The sequence below is a fragment of the Phytophthora sojae genome (assembly GCF_000149755.1).
Source record: "Phytophthora sojae unplaced genomic scaffold PHYSOscaffold_1, whole genome shotgun sequence".
Lineage (NCBI taxonomy): Eukaryota > Oomycota > Peronosporomycetes > Peronosporales > Peronosporaceae > Phytophthora > Phytophthora sojae.
Window position 1 is genome coordinate 7093832 of NW_009258115.1, and position 16395 is coordinate 7110226.

A 16395-nucleotide genomic window follows, 5' to 3' on the forward strand; every position below is an offset into this window, starting at 1 on the left:
CACCGCAAAACGAGTTCCGGTCGAGAGAGGAGTTCCTCGACCTGCAGCAGGGCAAGCATGATGTCCATACTTACGCTCAGAGAGCACGGTACTTGGTCTCGAACATCGTGACCAATCCGATCGACGAGGCGACCAAGATCGTCACGTTCATGAAGGGACTGAGAGATGAGCCTGTGAAGGCCTATCTCTTCCGTGAGTACCCGAGTACTCTCGAAGCTGCAATTACTCTTGCAATGCAGGAGGAGTTTAGCCTGCGGCAGGCTAAGCTGTTTGCACATGTGCCGAGGCCACAGCCACGCCCGGTAGTGAGGACGGGAGGCCCAGAACCCATGGACCTCTCGAGTGCTGCAACTGCTGGTCCCAGCAGTCGCAGGGAAACAATGTGCGATGCCACCGTTGCGGTAGAGTCGGTCACTTTGCTCGGGAGTGCACGGCCCCCGTGCACCAGCAGGGTGGCTATCGCGGCGGTGCCGGGCACCGTCGCAACCAAACAAAAACGCTGGACGCCAGTAGGCACGGGGCGCCCTACTGGTAATGCAGTTCCGCGTGTCGACCTTGGACACGCGACACTGAGGACTGCAGCCCCTAGTGAGATTCATTCTCACTGCAAGAACCAAGATGACAAGCCTGACCTTGACATCCTGAACGTGAACTCGATGAGAGCAAGCGGCTCTCTCCGTGCTTTGGTAGATTCTGGCGCGTCGAAGAACTTTGTTCGACTGCGAAGTCTATCAAGGCTTGACTTCGAGGATTTAAAAATACCTCGAAGTATGTTGGAGGTACGACTGGTGGCAACGGGTGCCGTCGTGAAGACTGGGAAGCGCATGGTGCGCGTGCGCTTCACGTATGAAGATCAAGTGTTTGTCGAGACCTTTATCGTCCTGGATCTGGGTGATAAGTTTGACATTGTATTGGGCATGGCGTGGCTTGCACGGCATGATCCGGTCATCGATTGGGAGAAGCGCACACTCGTGCGCTTCGGTCGCGACAGCGGTACAGTGAGCGATGGCCTTGTTGCCGCTACGCACGCACCGACAGATGCGCGCGACTCCCCACTCGAGACAGCGCCTAATGCCGCTGTCCCGGAGCGCCCTGGGCGCGCGCGAGCACGCGCGCAAGAGCAGCTAGCGTCGACGTTGCCGCCGACAGCTAATGAAGGAAATGTGTCGTCCTCGGAGGTCGACACCCGCTTTTCAGCGAATCAGGGAGAGTCTCCGGTCTCAAGGGGTACGGATGACGCAGGCGAGTCACACGCCTCAGCCGTGGAGGCTGACGCGAATCTGATTGGATCAGGTCTGGCCAATAATAAGAGCCAAGGTGACGTAACGCCGTCGACTCCGGGAGCCGATGGCTTGGGTGAATTTGATTCGTCGGCTCAGGGAGCCGACGCACCCTCTGTAATGGGGGTCTCCGCCAATGGTTGTCGTCGAGGTATTAAAGTCGCGACGGTTCCGGGATCCGGCGCTGCGAAAAAGAATTTCGCGTCGACTCCGGGAGTCGACGCACCCTTTGTAACGAAGGGCTCCGCCAATAACAGGCGTCGAGGTGAAGATGGCGTGTCGGCTCCGGGAGCCGACGCTGCAGGCGGTTCGGACGGTTGCAAACGTTCCGCACCGGAAAAACTTGCATGCTCGGGCTGCACGACGAAGCGCCGTGCGACCAAGCCGGGCTTGAAGTCGCTCGCCCGCCGGATGTACCCGCCGGCGGTATAAAAGAAGAACACCCGTCCACGGCTGGGCCTGGACGAGGTCAAGAACCAAGCGGAGCCGAGCTCCGCAAAACAAGAAGACGGCGCATGCGAAGGTCGCTGCCCAAGTCTCGGACTGGGGCCGAGACGCTACAAGAAATGTCTGCCGGGCAGACGGAGGCTGAGAAGCCGGACGTCGAGACGCTGAACGTCTTGACGCGTACCTGTGCCCTATCAGCGCTTTACACAACAAACCTCCGGCACTGGTTCCGGTACAGGGAGATGACTCTCGCTAACCCTCCGACACAAGCGTCGGAGTTGACTTCGCTTCCAGTCATGAGCTGGAAGCGCTTCGCGCGTGACTTGCACGATGGACGCATCGAGCAAATATGCATTCTCTCGGACGCCGAGAGAACGAAGAGCGAGAATGAAGAACTGAGACAGTTCTTCATGGAGAGCACCACTGAGAGTGAGGACACTCTCACTGCGAAGACGAAGAAGGAGCGTTTTGAAGAGCAGAGCTGGGACTCGTTGAAGACGAATCCCTACTACGAGATCTTACGGAAGTACGCGGACGTGCTTCCGGAAGAGATCCCTGCGGAGTTTCCGCAGGACAAGGGCATCCAGTACGAGAGTGATCTCGTGCCGGGCACGAAGTACTGTGTCACGCGGCAGTGGCCACTGCCGCGAGAGCAGGTCAAAGCGATCGACGACTTCTTCGAAAGTCGTCGCAAAGCTGGACAAGTGCGGGAATCGAAATCCCCGCACAGTGCTCCGACGTTCTGTTTCAAGAAGCCACAGGGCGGTTGGCGCATCGTTCATGCGTACAACAAGTTGAACGATGCGACGATACCGGTGCAGAAACCGATACCGCAAAAAGATGTCATCATTGATTCGATGGCCAGGAGCACTATCTACAGTGCTCTTGATCTGCGCGATAGGTTATATCAGATCCTCATGCGTGAGAGCGATATCCCTCTCACGGCCGTGAGCACGCCGAGCGGCATGCTCTGGGAGTGGCTAGTGATGCCACAGGGTCCGAAGAACGCCCCTGCGACCTTCAACAGGTGCGTGACGCACTTGTTGCGCTCGGTGCGCGACTTCGCACCGAGCTACTTCGACGATGTGTTCGTCCACAGCCGGGCTGCTGACGGGATGAGCGATGTTGAGATACACAAGGTGCATCTCCAGAAGCTGCTTGCGCTCATGCGCAAGCACAAGCTCTATGCGAATCTGAAGAAGTGTATCTTCGGGGCGAGCGAGATACCCGTGCTCGGGTGTCTCGTTGGGAAGAACGGTGTCCGCCATGACCCTGAGAAGGTCAGAGTGATCAATGAGTGGCCGACGCCGTCGAACGTCAAGGAACTGCGGCAGTTCCTTGGCTTGGCCACGTACTTGTGCAAGTACGTGAAGGACTACGCGGGCATGATACGCCCGCTGTCACAGCTCCTGAAGAAGGACGCCGAGTGGATTTGGACTGCTGAGTGTCAGCAGGCCTTCGATGCAGTCAAGCAGGGCTTGACTGAGGCGCCGATCTTGGCGGTGGCCGACCAGGATCGCCCGTTCCACGTTGAGTGCGACGCATCCGACTTCGCAATCGGATGTGCATTGATGCAGAACGATCACGAGGGTCGTGATCGTGTGGTCTACTACCAATCGCGTCAGCTGAAGCCAGTTGAGCGCAACTACCCGGTGCATGACAAGGAACTCCTTGCCATGAAGTACGCACTCGCGAAGTTCCGAGTGTATCTACTCGGAAGCAAACCGTTCGTGGTCTATACGGACCACGCGTCGCTGCGGACGGCTGTGAAGTCGCCGCACATCTCGCAACTGATGGCGAGATGGCTCTCATTCTTCGCAGAGTATAACTTCCGGGTTGAGTACAAACCCAGAAGACTCCATGTGGTGGCCGACGCGCTCAGGCGTCGACCTGACTACGCCACGACTGATGCCGACGTCAATGCCATTGACGCCATGTGATCGAGCACCCCAACGTCGTCACTGTTGGACGACGTGAAGGTCGCGTACGCGCACGACGCGGACGCGAAGCTCTTGCTGGTCTATGGCTCAGCGCCTTCTGACAAAGCTCGTCAGAAGCTGCCGAAGCATCTTCGTGCTCGTGCACACCGTTATCGGGTGCACGACGGGTTATTACTCTACAGTGTAGTCGACGACAACGCGGACCGCGTTGTCGTGCCCAATGACCATGACCTACGACTCAGGATCATGTATGAATATCACGATGCACCGACTGCGGGGCATCCGGGTCGTGAGAAGACATACCTTCATCTCACGCGAGACTTCTACTGGGCCCACCAGTACAAATGGGCGCGCAAGTACGTCCGTGCTTGCGAGGTTTGTCAACGTGTGAAGCCTGCGCCTTTCGCGCAGGCTCCCTTGCAGTCACTGCCGACTCCGTCGGAGTGTTGGCAGTTCATGTCTTTGGACTTCGTGTTCGGTCTTCCCCCGGACAGCCAGGGGAACACGGGCGTTGTGGTCTTTGTTGACCGCTTCAGCAAGATGGTACATCTTGCTGCGGTACCCGCTGAAGTGACTGCGAAACAGACGGCGCGTCTGTTCGTTGACATGGTGTTCAAACACCATGGCATGCCGATCGACATTGTGTCGGATCGAGACCCGCGCTTCACTGCACACCTTTGGCAAGAAGTGTTTACACTTCTTGGGAGTCAACTTTCGATGTCGACTGCGGACCATCCGCAGACGGGCGGGCAGACCGAGCGCGTGAACCGCGTGCTCGTAGACGTGCTTAAGAGCTTCGCTCACTCGTTTCAACACTGGAGCGAGTGCCTACCGATGGCGGAGTCCGCCATCAACAACTCGGTGCATGCCTCGACCGGGCATACACCGTTCTACGTGAATGCCATCAGGCACCCACGCCTCCCGAGTCTACTCGGGATGGTGGCTCCTTCCTTAAGTGGGGGAGGATCTACGACTGCAACGCAGCAGCCGCAGAATGCCGCTGACACTTGCACAGTGTCAGCCGCGACAACGCGCAAGAAGAAGAAGAAGAAGCACGCGTCTGTGCAGGGCACAGACACCGCGAAGACGAACGCAGAGACCGGGCCTACTGCTGGAAACGAGCTGAACGAGTTCAGCTCGGCCGCAATCAACTTCGTGCAGCGCAGACAAGCCGTCATTCGGTTTGTCCAAGACGCTATTGCAGCTTCTGTTGATCGACAGAAGCTGAACGCAGACAACGTTGGCAGGGGCAACACAAATGAATTCAAGAAGGGTTCATTGGTTTTGTTAGCTACTCAAAACCTGCCTAAACATGCAGTTTCCGACTTCGGGGCGAGCAAGCTCGCTCCGCGCTTCATCGGGCCGTTCACGGTGTTGGCACGGCATGGCAACGCCTACACGCTAGATATTCCATCTAGCATGCGCCTCCATCCGACCTTTTACGTCGGGCGGCTGAAGCCATACCGGCAGCACGAACCACCTAGCTCGGCTGGCCCGAAGCGGAAGCCCCAGCGGGAGCGAACCTCTGCTCCAGCGCGTGAACGCGCTGGGCCAAGCGCACGACGCGGCCTCCCACGTCGACAGAGATGTCTGACGCGGTCTGCGAGCCCTGAGCGACTTGATCCCTCAGGATCGCCACCCCCTGCTTCAGAGCGGCGAACTCCCGGCTCTGATGCTGCTCCACAGCAGCAACCCGCTCCTCGAGCGTCGGGCCAAGGTCAACCCCAGGTTGACCATAGCCGGGGCGTGTTCCCACCACCGCCGCCTCCGATCCGCGACGCCCGCTGCTCAACACGTTGGATTGTTGAGCGTAATGTGAGTCATAGTATCCCAAAAACGAACCGGCAACCGGCTCGTTATCGAATTCGTTGGAGAGGGTTACCGCCCCACCAAGATACATGGGAGCCCCGGGACGTCCTGCTGCAGGACGTTCCGGAAATGGTGAGGGCGTACGAAGCTCACCACGTTCTGCCAGTGCGAAGGTAGAGCGAGCGCTGTAGTCACCTGCAGCGCCCGAAGTCCCACGATCGTCGCGTTCCTCACGTGCCAGGAACTTGGCACGGAGATCTTTGAGACTCGCAGGTACACGAATCGGCGTGTACCCGTTTAGGTCGCGGTCGCTCAAGCGCGCCGCACCCGGAAGACACAACGTGCACTGTTGGCCTTCGGGCACAGCGCATGGAATACCAGCGTCCACAGAGGATCTGTGGAGCTGCTCCAGCCGCCCACGCGTCGAGAATGTCTCGAAGCGTTCACGGGCATGCTTAACCCGCTCGCGGTAAGCAGCCGGTTTCTTGTTGAAGTTCTCAACAAAAGCATTCCAACTTTGACAAAGTGCCTGAGTGGCAGGCACTTTGCTGCGAGAAGAGGTCTTCTTGCTGGAGAAGTACCGGAGTTCGTGGAAGAGCTCGATGTAATAATCGCGCCTTGGATTCGTTAGCGGATCAAAGTGCTGCTCCTCCGCCACAGCATTGTCGTGGATGCCGCTGCATACGTACAGCGGGATTTCATTTGGAGGCACGGTGTTGCCCACACGGTCTGCGATCTCTGACGCAGACGGCATTCACGGATCGCACGATGCTCAGGCAGCGCGCGGGGAGCTTAAAGCCCTAGCAGCAGAGAGCGGAGTGTCGCTCTCGCCGCGCGAACGCTTCGAACTCGAAGCGTCCGATTCGTCTCTTTCACGAGGGCGTCTCGACCCGGCATGCGGGTCGAGACTATCGCTGTCGATAGACTCCTTGCGCATGCTTGAAGAGGCCTCGCCCTATTCCATTTCCACGTCGCCGTCCCCGTAGTCAACGGCGTCGTTGACTACAGAGGAACCTTCGAGGACAATCTCCGGTTGAGTTGTCCCCGCCGCAGTCTTGGCAGCAAGAGCGTCACGCTTTGCTTTGTGACGCTCGCGGTACTCGGGGATAGAGAGAGTATCTATCCCGGCGGAGGACTTCCCCTCTGCTGCAGCGTCGGTCTTCTTCTGAGGCGAGCTCATTGCGGAATGAGCTCGAGTTTTCTTTCTCCCAACGTGAAGAATTGACGAATGGTCAATTTCCCGATTAACGTGTCGTGACTCGGCGCGTCTAACCTTGAAGGGGGATGGTGTAACAGGGTTACACGCACAAGTGGCTATAGTCACTTGTAACTCTAACAGACACGACGTCTGTTAGAGGTTCGAAAGACTTTCGCGACCTTGGTATAGACACACCAAAGGCTACATACATTTACGATCACCACGACGGGTGGTCCATAGAGACTTAGGATTCCTATTAGCTAAAAGCAGCATCTTTTAGCCAATGAGCGACATGCATAGCATTGGAATTCTGCCAACCAGCCGTTGGCAGATTCCTAATTTAGAATATTACATTTAGAGGAAGTCAGAAATCATAAAACAAAAATAGCAGTTCTCATTTTAACCCAAAAACATTATTTGAATCGTTTATTTAGATTAATCTATACTCAGAGGTCCGAGTATAATTAACTCTAGTTTAAACTAAGCTACGCTTCCTCACACACGTGCGGACACGTGTAAGCTAAAGTAGTGAGCCAAAGTAGGCCCATTACAGTTATCGTCCAGAGTCGTAGGGGCTACGTTTGAAAGTACGTATTACACCCCGCTCGGAAACCCAACAGTGTACAACAACTCACCAACTCGGCCGAGCTCCTTGGTTCGAAGACAAACGACCCGAGAGGGATTGTCACAAAGAACACACGCCATCTCGGCGGACATCTTCTGGTGTATCCGCCTGGGAAGTTCTGAGAGACTTCGTTCTCCCGGATATTGCACGCTATGCACCTGGGCGGAAAAGGCGTTCACCGGCCTTGCCTCAAAGTACTCTGGAACCGGTTTGCCCCCCCCCCCCTAGTATCCCACAAAGGTTGGGTGGAAGTCTGAATACTAAATGGGATATCCTCATCTTCTTCTCCGTCTCAGCCAGTGAAACAAGCCAGCACCGGTAGAGAAATGGGAGTTGAGGGAAGCCTCGGCAGCGCCCTCTTGTAACATCGCAAGACAGTAATGTTTTATCAACCAGCTTGAGCTCTGTGATAAGGCTCCAGTGGATTTATCCACCGAACCCATCGGCCAGCTGACCCATATCATTCTAGGCTGCTGACGCGCATCAATCAAGCTGCAACTGCAGCATACAGATGGATCTGGACCTCTAACGGGTGGACACGAGCCGTGTGGCGAGCTGTCTGCGCCCGAAGCCTGAGCGGTCTTCGCTCAGACCCTGGGCTCGGTCGATGTGTGCCCAAGGTCTGAGATGTCTGGCATTAAGCATCCCAAGTCTGAGCTGATTCTGGAAGCTGAGCGAAGCTACGTGGAGTCTGAGCCAAGCCTCAAGTGTGCTGGCCGGAGTCCCCGCTCAAGTTGAGAAGCTGAGCGGAGCGTCGTGGACCTGAGCGGAGCGGCATGAGCCTGAGCAGAGTTGCCGGAGCCCAGTGGGACTGTCGGGTGAAGTGTCGCTGAACTTAAGTCCAGACAGTGGTACCAGTGGCGAAATTGGTGGTACCGGCGGCGTACACTCATACGGTGTATCAGCCAGGAGCCTGTCTAACTTTGGGTGCGACTGCTCAAGATCGCGGACACTTCCAGCAGCTTCAACGTCACCAATGCTCCGCGTGCCAACGTGGAGCCTCGGCATTGGTCAAGGTAGAGATATAAGCGGACTTCAAGCGGATCCCAAGCGCGCTTTGGTAAGCATACATCCGACGCTCTTCGCGCAGCCAGTCGGTGTGTACCCAGAGGGATATTTCGCCCCCACTGAGTCCTAGTTTGTGCATGTGTAAACACTTAAACAGAGTTCGTTTTGCCTCGAAGGACGCAAGTGGTGGAGGTCTTTGACCAGAAGGTGTCCTGGCGATCATCCACACAAAATCAAGCGAACATATCAACGTTGTCAGAGTGCTTCGGTGCGACAGGAGTACGGTTATTTTATATTACTGTTACATCTTCGGGTGTACTTCATATTTTCGGGTGGAAGGTGATCCATTCTGAGGTTTAGGCAGGGTAATTGTATTATGTGCTTGGGGACATTGGCGTGCCCCGGTGCATTGTGGGGTTATCAGTATCAGTTCATTGTGGACCTGGTGCGCGGGTAGTCCCAGGGTGTGTGTTAGTGCCTTGGATTTGGACTAGGCTCAAACCGAGTCACTAACTCCAGCCGGGTCGTTGCTTGACTCAAAGAGAAGAAAGGAGAAGCTGGAACGAGCCTCGCCCAGGCTCAGAGAAATAAAGGCGAACTCGGCTCAGATACAGGCCGACCGGGAAAGAAGAGGTGTTGTGGTTCTGATCCGCAACCAAAGAGAGGAAGTGGAGGTTGTGTTGTGTGTGATGTCGTGTTCATTAAGGAAAACCCGCGGTATTTCGGGCTGTGGACACGTGCGGACTGGGACTTGCCAAGCGGGGAGCAATTTTCGTCTGGGAACACCTCCGGAGACTTCAACATCGACAGCAGCTGGTGTGGCCGACGCAAGTCTGGGCCCACAGCGTAGCCGTGATCGAAAGAACCGCCAAGGGGATCGCAGAGTGAGGAACACACGCCTCGCCCGACCCGAGTCGGCGCTGAGCCAAGCGTCCAAGCGGCTAAGCCTAGCGAAGTGGAGTGGAAGTGTTCGCTCAGTGGAAGGAGCTGAGCGGAACTCTTGCGGCGCTAAGTGGCGCTGAGCCACGTGGTGCAAAGGCCGAGCGAAGGCCAAGGTCGAGCGGTCTAGCAACTTGAGCTTTCAAAAAGCAAGGGGGCTTCGTCACAGCTCAGTCGCCTCGTGCGGAGCTCATCGAGCTGGGAAATGATCTCACAAAGCTGATTGAGCTTCTTCTTGACGCCTTGATATGAGTACACGAGAGTAGAGTCGGCGGCTATCGAGCCAACAGGGGCTTCTTGCACCAGTCCGGCATCTTGCAAATTGCGAAGAGAGAACCATCAGTGCTTGGCGGGTTTGATATCAAACCCTTCAATTCCTCTTTCGCTTTAAGCGAACTGCAACCTGGAGCGCTGGTGCTAATAAAAATATGACCAAGCAAGTCGAGACTCTGTGGTGCAACTTTAAGTTGTACTTTCAAACTGGCGCCATTTACTTCGGGTTATTTCGATTAACACAGATCGACGGAGTGAAAGTCATTTGCGCTTTTAAAAGTGCAACTTGAAGTTGCGTTTCATCAGTTTTTTGGCTTGAGCCATCAACTTGAAGCTGTCGCGAAATTCAATCGCGAAATTCAAAAATCTGGGCGGGACTTTTCGCGCCACTTGTCGGTCTATTTCGCTTAAGTCCGAATGATCGCGCACGGCCATTGGCCACGTCAAATTTTGTGTCCACCAATTCTCCTTCACATCTCGTTTTGAGGGGGAGCAAAACAAGACAGCAGACATTATGGAGCTCGAGGCCAAGCGGCGGCTCGGGCCGCACGTGCAGCGGCGCGGTGACGGCTTCACGGAGGCCGAGTCCATGGGGCTGCTGCAGCTCGTGCGCAGCCACTGGCGCGAGGGGTGGGACATGATCGCGCAGCTCCACAACCAGCAGTTCGCCAAGCACAACCGCTCGGCCGACTCGCTCAAGAAGAAGTTCTCGCGCCTGTATCGCTCCACGGTCCCGCCGCGCGGCGCCAAGAACCACCAGGCCATCAGCTTCGCCCACGTCGTGCACAAGGAGATGATCGAGGGCGTTCCGCCTGCACCCGGTATGACGGTCCCCAGCGTCGAGGGCGAGGCGGTCGAGGCCGGTGACGTCGCGTTCCAGCCGCCGCAACCCGACGAGCGCGCTCAGGACGGCGCCACCGAGTCGGAGCACAGTTGGGTGGACACGGCTTCGGAGGTTCCTACCGCCGCCGCCATCACCGCGTCGTCACCAGGCCCTGCAACTCCCGTGGTGACTGCGTCGTCTGCTGCACTCGCTGCTGCTGTTGCGGCGGCTGTGCCGCGTCCGCGCGTGCGCGCGCCCCGCCCTCAGAGTGTCGAGTGGCAGAGCGCGGCGGCTTCTTTCCCGCCGGAGGCCACACCGCTGCCGACGGACGACCTGCTCACTTCAGTGCTGAAAGTGATTCTGCGCTCGCAGTATCAGAGGGACCTGGACAGAGAGGAGGAGCGCGTGCGCCGCGATGAAGAGCGGCAACGGCGTAGAGAAGAAGCTGAGCAGCGGAGACAGGAGGAGGAGCGCCGACGCGACGAGGAGCGCGAAGAGCGACGTCGCCGCGGTGAAGAACGCGTTGAGGAGCGCGCCGAGAACCGCCGCCGCCACGAGCAGTTCATGCAGATGATGATGATGCTTGTCGGAAAGAACGGTGCCGCCAATGAGCAGCGTGACACGGAGTGTTAAGCGAACGCTGGGCGATTTGCGTATATTTCTCTCATGTGTAGTTGGTCCGTCCGTACAAAACCTTGAGCCCTGGTACACCCGTGGCTTGTGGGCGGGCGGGTACGGGTACCCGACTTCGGCTTGGACGGCTACACAGGCGATCAGCACCGTTTGCGAGCCCTGAACACTACACACTGCTGCCTTCCGCACAAACAGGGCTTTGTAAAGCCACGAAGTTTATACTTAACGGTGCATGGGCATACAAGACATGACTGACTAATGTTCATCCACAATTATTATCGAAGTTATGCAACACTAACGCAGGCGGTGGCACTTCCAATGTACTGCACTGCAACCAACTTCGTTTGGTTTGAATCATGCACTCCACACCACTGTGTGATGGCCGATGCAGCTGCAGCAAGTGCTCCCACCCGACGCCACGCTCAGTTCAACCCGGTCCGGTGCTGTTGTCCCGCAGCGATCTGCGCCACGAGCGTGGTCATCACCTGCATGAACTGCTCGTTCCTGCGTCGGTCCTCAGCGCGATCTTGTTCACACCGGCGGCGCTGCTCGCGCATCTCTTCCTGGCAGCGGAGCTTCTCCTGTCGCCGCTCCTCGCGCTCCTGCTCCCTCTCCAGGTTGTGCTGGTGCTGGGACTCCAGCAGTACCAGCAAGACCGTCTGCATCATGTCCTGACTGGCCGTCGTCTCGCCGTTCTCGATCTGCGCGCGCAACGTGCGCAGCCGGTCGCCGGAAACGGGCAGGCGGTTGATCGCCGACTGCCACGCATCCTCCCTCATAGGCGTCTCCTGCGCCATGGCGACGCTCTGCGTCAGCGTCTGCCGCAGCTCGTGCTCACTGGCTGTCACCGCCGGCTCGGGCAGCGCGTGGCTCTGAGCGCCCGGCTGGGACGTGATCATCTCGACCTCGGTCAGGTCCTCGTGCACCTCCTGCACGTCGGTCTCCGCTACGAGGTCCTCGCTGAGGGCGCGCGCGCTCACGAGCCCGGCGCGCCGCTGGCCGCGCATCTCCTCGCGCACCTTCTTGGCCAACGCAGCGGCGCGCGCGTGCTTCTCCTTGGTGTTGGCGTCGATCTTGGTGCGGTAGAGCTTGGCGAACTTGCGCTTGAGCGAGCTGGCGGTGCGCTTGTGGCCCGGGAACTGCGCGTTGTGCAGCTCGGCGATCACGTCCCAGCCCTCCTGCCAGCGCTCGCGCACCTGCTGCAGCAGACCCTCCGTCTCCTGCACCGAGAAGCCATCGCCGCGCTTGCTGTAGCCGCGCGCCAGGCCAGCGTCGCCGTCCTCGGACGATCCCGGGCGCGCAGGCGCAGATGGAGACGAGGGCGCCATTTTATGGGAAAATAGGGGGAGTTTTCGAATGAATGGGTCCGGAAGAGCTCTAAACCCTCTCTAAAACGTTAGCACTGGAGGTCCCGATGGTCGCATTTTCTTAGAGGCAACGTTGCTGCCGGCAACCGGCAACGCGTTGATCCACCGGGTCAAGCTCAACTGCAATCTATGACCCTCCAGTTACTTGGTGACCTGTGCTGCATCCTTATAAATTCTGCCACCGTTGGCAACAAGTTGTGCACTTGAAAAAATCCTAATAACCATGTACCAACTCCGCCTTAAAAGTTTCAAGGCGGCTTCAATCTTCGAATGGAAGAGCGAAGCTTTGAAGACGACTTCAATCGGCTGCAGGGCATCACTAATGTAGAACCAGCTACGGAGAATTTCAAGCTCGGCAAAGCTGCACCCAATCCCAACGACCCGCACCAATCTCAGCAAACGTAAAATGATTGCAAAATTGCTTTTCAACGAAAGCGGTATCATAGGGACCTGTTGGTGTCCTGTGCTGATTATTCAGGGATGATATCGATGCGTCCTTGAAGATGCTACCCGCCGGACCAAGCTCACATGAAGCCTGCCTCAGCAACGCTGACCGCACCATACCGACACGGTAGATCGAAGAAATCATAACCCTCTTACCTCAAGTCTTGCGAGCTATCACTTAGTACTCCCTCACCAATCTACTTCTACGTCCCGACCAACTAACTACAGTGCATGCAAAAAGCCAGCCTTGAAGCGCCGCTGCGAGCATCTTGTTTAGTGTTCATTTACTGCATCAACGTCTGCCCCTCGTGGCCACTCGTTCCCCCTGCCTGTCACTCCAGTAAGGAGCCGCTCTATTTCTGCTGCTCCTGCTGCTGCTGCATGATCTCGGCGTAGCTCTCCTGCAGACGCACGGACGAGCGCATGGTGTGGCGCAGGAACTTCTCGGCGCAGTTGTTGACGCACGACGTCTCCTTGTCGTCCAGCTTCTTGCTGCGGAAGGCGTGCACGCAGTCCGAGAAGCACAGCTCCACCGTGCGGCTGAAGTACGCGATGGTCTGCGTCACGCGCATCTCCTCGATGTGCTCCTCCATCTTGCGCTCGAACTCCCGCTGGCTCATGGTTGCTGTCGCTCGTGTGCTGCCTTGTGCGTTAGGTGCTCTCGGGTTTTGCGGCCCACCCATCATGAGCACCGGTTTCTTAACCGGTACCCTCTAATGAGGTATCTAAACCCGGTTGTTTCGGTATCGCTTTTCTGGCACTACCGTCCTTTACCGGTACATTTTCGGTAGTACCGGTTTAATCTTCTTTTTTCTTTTTTCGCACCCAAAATCTTTAGGCGACCATGAGCGCGACGGCGTGGGCGTCGTGGCTGGACCGGCTGGAGAGCGCGCGCGGCCAGGAGCAGGTGCTGTCCAGCAAGATCCGCACGGGGAACTCGGGCGCCATCGGCACCAGCGTCTTCGCGCTGCAGCAGAGCGTCTCGCGGCTGAAGCGCGACTTCGACCAGCTCAAGCGCTCCTCCAGCACCGCAGTGTACGTACGCCGTTTGGCGCTGCAGGGGGCATGCAGTTCCTCGTTGGGGAGGCTCACATGCATAGGGGTGCGTCTATTGATGCTGTGCAGGACGAAGCAGGAGATCGAGCGGCGCGAGCGGCTGCTGAACCAATTGGCACGAGACCAGGTACAGCATTCTACGTCGGCTCTTGGTACTGTAGAGCACTTTTACTGACGGGGTTGGTGTTATTCGGCGTGCAGCAAGAGGACTTGGATATGTATAACAGCCGGAAGACTTCTCGGGCTGCAGTGAGGTGCGTCCAGGGAGCCGTGGAGCTGTCGAGCTGTCGAGCTGTCGAGCTGTCGAGCCATCGGGGACTTGAAGCCTAACGCGTTTGTCATTGTTGTTGCCGCCATTTGGCTGCAGTCCTGGGGCTGCGGACGCGCCGGTGAGGCTGCTGAGCATGCAGAACCAGATTATGAAGGACCAGGACCAGCAGCTGGACTTGATCGGCCAGGGCGTGTCCAACCTGCGCAACTACAGCCTGACCGTCAAGGACGAGACCGAGCTGCACGTGCGGCTGCTGAACGAGATCGACGACGACGTGTCCCGGGTCACCGACGGGCTCGAGTCCGAGGGCGCGCGCGCAGCCCGGGTACGCACGCCATGTTAACTGCTCTCTCGCTCTGCTTGGAAGCGCCTGCTTTTTTTGTTCTCGGCTCGCCATGACGTGCTGGATGCTCGAGCTGACAAAAATCTTGGTTCGTGTCACTATTGCCAGGTGGCCAAGCAAAGCAACAACACGAAGCTGTACATCATCATCCTGGTGCTCCTGCTGATCCTCATCTTCCTCCTCCTGGCGGGCGGATAAGCAGCGAGCTATTATAACAAGACAAGCGAGCAGCGTGTGTGTGTACTGTTAGTCCAGTCATCCACTCCGGGAGGGTTCTATTAGCGCAGACGCCGGCGCCCACGAGGTCCATTGCCCTCTGGCCTCTGACGTCAGCCTCGTGCTCTTTAGTTAAAATTTCATCATTTTTTGTTCCGCCTCGAGCGTCCGTCCGGCCTCTTGTTCGCTCTATCACAAGTGTAACGTCCATGGCAGTCGCATTGTGCTGCGACTGCAGTCAAGCGGAAGACGTGGCGAGTCCGGCGTCCAGCGCGCCGCCCATGCAGAACTCACGTCCGCCGCGCATAACCCCCGAGCAGCAGCAGAAGATGCGCGAGGCCTACAGCTCGCCCATGCGGCCCTCGCAGTACGCGCGCGGGCCTGAGGACGGAGCCCTGGACAGCGAGCGAGCCGCCGCTGCTGCTGCAGTAGCTGCAGACAGTGAAACGCCGCGCGAGGCCGCCGCGCGCAGGGAGCGCGAGCGCGTGAGCATGGAGCAGGTGCTGCTGGACCGCCGCTGGGTCTTCCACTGCGCGTCGCCGCTCTTCCACTTCCACCGCGACCAGCTCAGCGAGTACGCGCACGACCTGGTCAAGACGCTGCGCGCCGCGGCGCTGCGGGCGTGCGGCCAGCAGCTCGGCTACAGCGTGAGCATCCGCAATACAGACACGTTCGTGGCCTTCCAGATCCGAGAGGAGCGCGACCGGAGGCGCGCACGAGCGGCCGGGGACCAGAGAGAAGCGCCCGAACGCACGGGAGGCTTCGTGCTCTACTTCCCGACGGAGGACGAGCAGCGCGCGCCGCGTAAAGGGCGCGAGAGACAGCAGGTGCTGCTGCTGAGGGGCAACGAGGAGCTGCTGCGCTGGGTCTGCTCGTGGCTGCAGCGCCGCTTCCAGTGCGTCGTGAGCACCCACGTCGTGCACATCCAGCAGCTCAACCTCCAGCGCTTGGCGCGTAACTGGGTGGTGGCGAGTTTGCTGTCTGACGCGAGACCGTCGACGATTCAGCGTGAAGTGACGAACCAGGATGGTGATGAAGCGGGTTATCCGCGCGGAAGCTCCATGGCTGCTCAAGAGCCGCCACGACCGCCGCTACTGCTCAAATATCGAGCCACGAAGGAGGAGGCTGTGGTGCGCACTTACACGCTTACGGTGCCCTGGGCCACGCTTCGCAGACTGTTCCAGCAGACGAAGGACGGGCCTGGAGGCAATCGGCCCTCCACCTACGTACCAGGTACACTGTGCGCTTGGATAATGACATGGTGAAGTGCACTAACTAACGTATGTGTATGGTATTTGACTAAATTTCAGAGCTCATTGAGTTGACGGAACACTTGTACACGGACGCACTGCCATTCGACTTGTCGACGTACGAGATCGAGCGAGTTGAGATGCAGGACGTGGCTGTTGACCTGGACGGAGGCGTGGAGGTAGGTTATGCCATGGGTAAATTGTCAAGTTGTCGATGGTCAGCTAACTCGACGTTATGGTGTTGCGTTCTTTAGTTCTACAGCATGGACCTCGTCCACACCGTGCTGTTTAGTCTGCTGGAGCTGCTTGCTGTACAGGATGTGGCCACGACTTCGCGGCCAGAGACAACTTTGTGAGTAAATATGACAGACACCCACCGATCAAGCATCGAGATTCTCAACCGAGCTGCCCATAAGAGGCGCTCCTTAGTGCACATAGTGACTATACTGTTTTGCAATCCATTCAACATTGAA

General features: G+C 57.7%; 6 protein-coding genes across 6 annotated transcripts; 3 read left to right on the forward strand and 3 right to left on the reverse strand.

Annotated features, from left to right (window-relative positions):
- Positions 1 to 5147: 5147 nt before the first annotated feature.
- On the reverse strand, positions 5148 to 6656 carry PHYSODRAFT_322323 (hypothetical protein; the record flags this gene model as incomplete). Its single annotated transcript, XM_009517667.1, has 3 exons — positions 5148 to 6214; positions 6326 to 6431; positions 6468 to 6656. The coding sequence occupies 3 exons, from the start codon at positions 6654 to 6656 to the stop codon at positions 5148 to 5150; spliced, it is 1362 nt and encodes a 453-aa protein (XP_009515962.1).
- A 3377-nt stretch (positions 6657 to 10033) lies between these two features.
- PHYSODRAFT_475220 (hypothetical protein) lies at positions 10034 to 10975 on the forward strand (the record flags this gene model as incomplete). Its single annotated transcript, XM_009517668.1, has 2 exons — positions 10034 to 10357; positions 10418 to 10975. 2 exons carry the CDS (start codon positions 10034 to 10036, stop codon positions 10973 to 10975), a joined length of 882 nt encoding a protein of 293 aa, XP_009515963.1.
- Positions 10976 to 11397: 422 nt separating this feature from the next.
- Positions 11398 to 12303, reverse strand: PHYSODRAFT_322325 (hypothetical protein; the record flags this gene model as incomplete). The annotated part of the gene is made up of 1 exon (XM_009517669.1): positions 11398 to 12303. One exon carries the CDS (start codon positions 12301 to 12303, stop codon positions 11398 to 11400), a length of 906 nt encoding a protein of 301 aa, XP_009515964.1.
- Positions 12304 to 13016: 713 nt separating this feature from the next.
- Positions 13017 to 13422, reverse strand: PHYSODRAFT_284317 (hypothetical protein). The gene has a single exon (XM_009517670.1). It carries the CDS (start codon positions 13404 to 13406, stop codon positions 13140 to 13142), a length of 267 nt encoding a protein of 88 aa, XP_009515965.1. The 5' UTR covers positions 13407 to 13422; the 3' UTR covers positions 13017 to 13139.
- A 212-nt stretch (positions 13423 to 13634) lies between these two features.
- On the forward strand, positions 13635 to 14707 carry PHYSODRAFT_552380 (hypothetical protein). Its single transcript, XM_009517671.1, has 5 exons — positions 13635 to 13821; positions 13912 to 13969; positions 14044 to 14096; positions 14210 to 14438; positions 14565 to 14707. Exons 3-5 carry the CDS (start codon positions 14059 to 14061, stop codon positions 14652 to 14654), a joined length of 357 nt encoding a protein of 118 aa, XP_009515966.1. The 5' UTR covers positions 13635 to 13821; positions 13912 to 13969; positions 14044 to 14058; the 3' UTR covers positions 14655 to 14707.
- Positions 14708 to 14953: 246 nt separating this feature from the next.
- On the forward strand, positions 14954 to 16278 carry PHYSODRAFT_476538 (hypothetical protein; the record flags this gene model as incomplete). The annotated part of the gene is made up of 4 exons (XM_009517672.1): positions 14954 to 15644; positions 15747 to 15905; positions 15983 to 16101; positions 16177 to 16278. 4 exons carry the CDS (start codon positions 14954 to 14956, stop codon positions 16276 to 16278), a joined length of 1071 nt encoding a protein of 356 aa, XP_009515967.1.
- Between the last annotated feature and the right edge of the window lie 117 nt (positions 16279 to 16395).